Genomic DNA, 7,559 nt, shown 5'->3' with positions numbered 1-7,559 from the left:
GTTTTTGTTTTGCCTGTAAAGCCAAAAACTAAACTCAACTGTCAGAACGGCGTGTTCCCAGGGCCGGAGGCTGGGGGTTTATATAGAGAGAAGCTGAGTGATGATTGGTTCCCTGCTCGGCGCGCCGCGCTGCTGGAGCAGGACTCCTCCGCTCTGCTGCGTGGCTGTGTTTCTTGCCCCTTAAAAAAGAAGAAAAATATAAGAAATCTGGGCACGAAGTCATTAGGAATTTTGGGGAAACTGATCCGAGAGGCCTCAGGCTTCATTCCTACCTTTTTTGCTAGACCAAGTTTCAAAACCTGCACCCTGAAACTTTCCTGATTCCCCTAACTGTCTTCAAAACTTAGGTCAGTTTGAGACAACTTTCAGGTTTTCCTTAAAAATTCTATTTCCCCACGTTGCGTTTGTAATGTTTTCTTCCAAGATCTTGTTGTACGCATTCTTTTCTTCTCATCTGTATATAAATAAACACAGTTTTGCTAAAATGTGTAAGGAAAATCCGTTTCTTCTCGGGAGCAATAACACAGGCTCTCTGGCGAGGTGTTTGCACCAAGCTCTAGGAATTGGCACTGGGGTAAAAGATTTTATGCACAAGAGGAATGGTTATTTTCAAATTCATCATTTATTTAAAATATTAGAGTAATCAGTATTTAAGCTGGGCTTGAACTCTGTGTTTTCGGTGTTTAAAACACTTTAGAAAGGATGGGCATGGGGCTACTCCAAATGTCTCTTGATAAACTGGTGTAAATAAAGTCTCCAATTTCTTCTAAAAAATTAGTATCCTAGATTTATCAGACATAGAATCGATATTACACATTAAGCACCATATCCACAAAAAAAGAAAATGAATTCTGAAATGATGCAACAACGTGTCTGTCCATTTTGCCAACTGTGAGCTGAAGAGCAATGTGACAGTCTATGTGTTTATGTCCTGTCTTTAAAATTGTGACTGATTTGATAAGACAGTTTAAACTATAAGATTTTTTCTCCAATATTTACAATCATTTTGTTAATATTGATAACTTTATTTCTTGTATTTGAAAATTATATTTAAAACTAATTTGACTTTTTGTTTTCAGCATTGCAAATGTTAAAGTGCCATCTAGTCTGTTCCAAAGAGCCTATATAGGGCTTCCAAGGAGCTGCTAGGAAGTTGGAGCCACTGACCTTTATGTTAGCAGTCGAGTGCATATCTTATAGCTCCACACCAGAACACCAACATTGCAAATATGAACACAGAATTATTACAAAGAGGCAATTTCTCACTTAAATTACTTACTGAATTTTCATAATAATCACTGGATTTTTTACTAACAAATATGAACTCCTAAAATATGAATTACTTTTCACAATTAAATTAACTAATGTGTCTATCTGGGGACCACTGAATAAACATTCCAACACAAAACTAAGTAAGTGATCTTCCTACTTTTGTTTCAGTTCATGATGCAACTGAGCTGGAGAAATTGGGTAAATATTTGATAATGAAGCACAAAATTAATAATCTCCACAAAATAAGCAGATACTGAAATTAATTCACATTAATTTAAGTAAAAAAATGAGAAAAACATTTCATATTAACAGTAGATAATCCTGTTTCCAAACATCAAGTTATTCAAGGATTTTCTGATATAAATACAAGATGCATTAATCAATGTTAACCATGTTATTTCATGACGCTTAACTATTTATAAAGACTGGACTGCTAACTTCCAACTACTCTGTGGGAGAAAGATGAGGCTTTCTGCTTCTGTAAAGATTGTGGTACAGCCTTTGACTACACAGGGTCACTATGAGTCCCATTACACTCTATGGCAGTGTGTTGGGTTTGGTATATATACAGACATACAAGGGAGCTTCTAAAAGTTCCTGGAGAAAAATCCATTTCTTTCAATTCCATTTATTTCAGGAACTCTTTGAAGACCACAGAATGACTTCATAGACTGAAAACCAAGTCTTTAGGATTTAAAACCATGTTCTGTGCCAAAAAGAAACTATAAGTCCTATTAATTAGGGAGTAAAGATTTATAGCCTTGGAAACTCTATACAGGGTCGCTATGAGTCGGAACCGACTCCACAGCACATAACCACCATCACCAATGTTATAGGATTGGATCTGTAGCACTGTTTCTCAGTAGAGAGATATTATATGAAATGTCTGGGAAAAGGATGTCATTATCTGCTAACGACAAGGACAGTGGTTCAAACCCACCAGCCACTCCTTGTAAACCCTGTACAGGGTGATTGTGCATGAGAACCAACTCAATGGAACTCAACAACAACAACAGCTGGTTTGCATGGTTCCTAAATAGGTTCCACTTCAGTGAGAAAATATTAGGCTAAGGTTCATTTCCTTCCATGGTTGTAAATAATCTCTGGTCTTCCAGCAATGATGGAGACTTGATTTCACTTGAGTTCTCTAAATAAAAAAAAGAGAGTGCGATGCTGCGTATAGTCATTGTTGTTTTATTGCTTGGGACACAGTTCTCTGTCCTCTCTGTGCCTGTAACATGGACAAGTTTCCTAAATATGGAATTACTCCCATGAATAAAAAATAAATTAGGTCAAGAAATTTTCACTAGGTACTTGGTAACCAGATTAAAAAAAAAAAAAAAAGTTTTATGTTTTGAACATTCACTCTGCATGCATACTATAATAGTAAAATGCCCAAGGCTTGAGCCATTTACAAGGTTGGTAGTTTGAGAGGAGCTCTGGTAGCGTAGTGGTTACGAATCGGGCTGCGAACCTTAAGGTCAGCGGTTCGAAACTACCAGCCACTCCGCGGGAGAAAGATGAGGCTTTCTACTCCCGTAAAGATTTACACCCTCGGAAACCCTGTTGTACAGGGTCGCTATGGGTCGGAACCGACTCGATGGCACTTAACAACAACAACAGTTTGAGCCCACCCAAAGACACCTCGCTAAAAAAACCTAGCAATCTGGTTCTGAAAGGCTGCCACAAGTTCGAAAACTCTATGAAGAAATGCTACACTCTAAACCCCATAACAAGTCCTGGTGGAGCTATTGGCTGGACTGCAAAGTTGTTTGAACCACAAGGTCGGTGGTTCAAGCTCACCAGACACTCCTTGGAAACCCTATACAAGGTCGCTATGGGTCCAAGCTACTTGACAACACTTAACAATAACAATATACCCATAAATTGGAATCCACTTGATGGCAACTAACAATGACAGCTCGATGTGGCTATTGAGAACTTAAGTGTGGACAGGGTGAAAAAAATTAACTTTTAATTACATTTAATTTTTTTCATTTACAAGTTAAATTAGTATATATGACTAATGACTGATATTGAACAATGTAGCTTTAGAACAACTCAAACTGAAATAAACTTATATTTACTTTAAGATTTTGTTAAAAACACAGCAACAGTTCATTAGATTTGGGCTGTTATTATTGTGTGCCATGGAGTTGGTTCCGACCCATAGCAACCCTGTCTAGGGTTTTCAAGGAGCGGCTGGTGAACTTGAACGGCCGACCTTGCAGTTACAACAGACTTTGCAGTCCAGCGCATTAACCCAAAGCTCCACATCAGGACTCCAGATTTGGGCTAAAGCCTGAAAATCTGCAGCTAGCAAATTCCCAGGTGATACCAATAATACTGGGATACTCCTAGTGCACTTAATTCCGTCTGTACTAAACTCCGGTAATTTAGTGGTTATGAATGGGGCTGCTAATCTTATGGTCAGCATTAGGGAACTACCACCGGTTCATTGGGAAAAAGATGAAGATTTCTACTCCCGTAAAGATTTACAGCGATTTATTGGTAACTAGTTGCTGGTCTGTGTCTGATCCCTCCCCCTGAGTTAACTTTTCTACTAGTTGTTGAGGTTTTTGTTTTATTTTTACAGAATGATTGTGTTTGTACACCATTCTCAGCATGTAAAAACCCAAACCGCTTGATTTTGAGGGCTACATGAAAGCTCGGCAGTTCAAATGTACCAGCCTCTAGGGGAGAAAGATGAGGTAGTCTGGCCCATACAGATTTGCAGCTTCATAAACCCTAGGGAAGCAGCTCTACACTGTTGTTGTTATTGTTGTGTGCCGTGGAGTCGGTTCCGATTCATAGCGACCCTGTACAGGGTTTCCGAGTCTGTAAATCTTTACGGGAGCAGAAAGTCTCATCTTTCTCCCACAGAACAGCTGGTAGTTTCGAACTGCTGACCTTAACGTTCGCAGCCGATTCGTAATCACTATGCTACCAGAGCTCCTTGCTCTACATTATTAGCGACTATCAGGAGTGGATTGCGACTCATAGTGGCCCTATTTATAGGGTTTCCGAGGTTGTAAATCTTTATGGGAGCAAAAACCTGCTGAGCGACTAGTAGTGTGTTTGAAATTGCAGTGACAATGGTTTAAAAACTTAGTAAGAGTGGAAATTCAGTTATTAGCTCTGCTTCCTGGGGCTCCCTCTTTGTCGCAGAATGCTGATGTATAATTGGTCTGTAAAACGAGATCTGGCAAATTTAATGAGTGTAGACAGAGTCGAAATTAAGAATAGTGCGTTTCTTTAAGAACTTACTTTAAAGTTAATTACAAGCTGAAATGTCTCCCTTTTATAGACTGAGATAAGTTTCTCTTCCCCGTTTTTACGTGTGATAAAAGTGGTTAGAACACGTACAAATTATCAGAAACACAGAACATGAAGCCTCAGAAAAGACAACCGACGCGGGGCCCAAATATGGAAAGGGCTCAGAAAAAAACGCATTTCCCCTCCTCCTTCCCCAAACTAAGCTTTGACAGGAGATGACTCATGGTGTAAGAGAGAGGCGGAGACACAGCTTTTGTTCCCGCCCCCGCATTTTCAGTTTCCTAAAAGGTCCGCATAATTGAAATATAAAGGACTGCAGACTTTCGTTGGTTCACCATTGCAGCAGAACAGCTCTTGTTCGCAATGTCTGGACGTGGTAAAGGAGGGAAAGGCCTGGGCAAAGGTGGCGCCAAGCGCCATCGCAAAGTCCTTCGCGATAACATCCAAGGCATCACTAAGCCTGCGATTCGTCGCCTGGCTCGGCGTGGAGGAGTTAAGCGCATATCTGGTCTCATTTACGAGGAAACTAGGGGAGTACTTAAGGTGTTTCTGGAGAACGTGATTCGCGACGCCGTGACTTATACCGAGCACGCCAAGCGCAAGACTGTTACCGCCATGGATGTAGTCTACGCGCTTAAACGCCAGGGCCGCACTCTTTACGGTTTTGGCGGCTAACCGTGCAACTCTGATCTATATTTTCGATGCTTACCAAAGGCCCTTTTCAGGGCCACCCACAAAAGACGCAAAAGCGCCGTAACCGCAGTCAATTTACCAGGTAACAATTGTTGGTATTGTATGTTGGGTTTATTCGTTAAAAGTTGTCTGTTCACAGTTTTAAATAACTGTTAGGTTTCTAAATTCAAATGTATTCTGCCGGCGATGTAGGAGATGGCACTTGTGAAATGGTGGCGATCATTTCCTAAAATGGCGGCTCTCGGAATTCAAAAGAACAAAGCAAAGGTGGGATGAAAGCATACCAATACCCTAAACGATTGAACGTCCCTACTTTGAGAAATATGCTTACCGACCTTCCTGTCATACAAGTATTCCTGATGTTCCACCGTTAGAGCAACTAGCAGGAGAGTAAAGGCCGGTAGTTAAAATCCTCCAACATCTTTTGGAGGAAAGATGTGGCAGTCAGCTTCTGTAAAAGATCATACCTTTAGAAACTTTAAGTTCTACTCTTCTATAGGATATATTGTAGGTTTGGTTCTTTTTTTCACCCCAAAAGTCTACACAGCTAACTACCTAGTGATCTAGTTATGGTTACAAACCTAGCCTCAGACAGGGAGTGTACATAGTATCTATCGTGTGTATTGCTGTTATCGACTATTTGCTAATAAACGTTAAAAGGATGGGAAATTGCAATCAAGAGATCCGAACAACGTGGTATATCTTATCCTATATATTGAAGAATACATAATGTGAAGTGCTGACGAGTTAGTTCCAACTCGGGAGAGCCCTGTATAGGGTTTCCAAAGAACAGCTAGTGGGTTTAAATCACCAACCTTGGGGTTCAAATCGACTTTGCAGTCCATCGCTTATCTGACAGCAACACACCAGAACTCCACATAAAGTAATATAAGATGAAGCTAAAACTGACTTTAATACTGGTTTTCTTAAGATCTGCAGTAGAAAACTCCCATTTCCTTTGCTTTACCCTATAACTGCACAATTTCATCTTCAACTCCCTTCCCCCAACAATCACTTTTACAGCTGTGAATGTATTGAACAGTTTGTCATGCTTGGTTTTTGTTTCTTTTTTGTTTTTTTTGTTTTTGTCAACAGGATCCCTGGTGTCGCAGGAGTTAGCAGCTGGGCTACTAACCAGTGATGGCAATCGATTTAATCCTTTACATAGAATGTTCTTCCTTCCACAAATAGTCTTCAACTCCTCTGCCTCCTTCAAGGGTTCCCTTCAAAGGAATTTTACCCAATTCTTCCAGGCAAAATCAGTCAGGAATATTCCCTGGCATTCCACAAAACCCAACTTCAGAGTTACTTATGTAACTTCAGAGTTCTTACACAATCGTGAAGAGTAATAGTTGTTTTTCTCTGTAAAGTATAAAATTTTTGAGAATTTGATACACATTTTGGCATATTCAGGACCTATACAATAATTGCATGTTGTTAAGTGTCATCAAATCGATAGGGTTTCAGAGCTGCTGGTGAGTTTGAATTGCCATCCTTGCACTTCAAACTGACCATGTGGTCCAGATTTTATCCTGAAGTGCCACAAGCCATCGAGTTGGTACCGACTTGTCATAACCCTATGTACAACAGAACAAAACACTGCCTGATCCTGGGCCAACCTCACAATCCTTGTTATGTTTGAGACCATTGATGCTGCCACTGTACCAATACATCTCCGTCAGGCCTTCCTATTTTTCTCCGACCCTCCACTTACCAAACATATCTTTCTCCAGTGACTGGTCCCTCCTAAAAATATGCCCAGAAGTATGAAAGACATCTAGTCCTCCTGGCTTCCAAGGAGAACTCTGGCTATATTCTTTCAATACAGACCTATCTGTTCTTTTGGCAGCCCATGATACTTTCAATATACTCCTTCAGCACCAAAACAAATGCATCAGTTCTATGGTCTTCCTTATTCACTATCCAACTTTCACATGCGTATGATGTTATTGAGAATATCAGTGTCAGGCACATCTTAGTGCTCAAACTTAAATATACTGATTCACTCAAATGTTTGTAATGGCTGAATCAGTGAATTGAATAAGGCCATTAATTTTGCACAAATCACTCCCATTTATAATACTTATAAAACTAGTACTTATAGAACTAGTATGCAAACTAAGTGCATATTCTGAGAAATTCCATATGACCTGTCTTAAACTCAGGACCCTTTGGGACTAGAATGCCTAGGTTTCAACACCTTTATAAAACTGCAACGTGGAAACCGTAAGAACCACACCAAGATTCACTTCCATAGTTCACATATTTCACTTACAAGTTTCTCCCACACAGCAGCACGATTCAGTGTCTCATGAAGT

The 7,559-nt window shown here is 40.0% G+C and overlaps 1 protein-coding gene across 1 annotated transcript; it reads left to right on the top strand.

Moving 5' to 3' along the window:
* The first annotated feature begins 4,659 nt into the window (after positions 1 to 4,659).
* Positions 4,660 to 5,223, top strand: LOC102840525 (histone H4-like). The gene is made up of 2 exons (XM_006872772.1): positions 4,660 to 4,690; positions 4,892 to 5,223. The coding sequence occupies exons 1-2, from the start codon at positions 4,660 to 4,662 to the stop codon at positions 5,221 to 5,223; spliced, it is 363 nt and encodes a 120-aa protein (XP_006872834.1).
* Positions 5,224 to 7,559: the final 2,336 nt, after the last annotated feature.

The sequence above is a fragment of the Chrysochloris asiatica genome, unplaced genomic scaffold (assembly GCF_000296735.1).
Source record: "Chrysochloris asiatica unplaced genomic scaffold, ChrAsi1.0 scaffold00213, whole genome shotgun sequence".
Classification (NCBI taxonomy): domain Eukaryota; kingdom Metazoa; phylum Chordata; class Mammalia; order Afrosoricida; family Chrysochloridae; genus Chrysochloris; species Chrysochloris asiatica.
Note: the sequence above shows the minus strand (reverse complement) of the source record. Positions and strands in the feature narration are given on the sequence as shown.

Excerpts from the sequence above, each read along its gene's own strand:
- LOC102840525 (XM_006872772.1), top strand. The coding sequence starts at position 4,660 with ATGAAGCCTCAGAAAAGACAACCGACGCGGG. Across the intron at positions 4,691-4,891 it reads GAAAAGACAACCGACGCGGG|CAGAACAGCTCTTGTTCGCA; the intron begins GCCCAAATATGG and ends TCACCATTGCAG.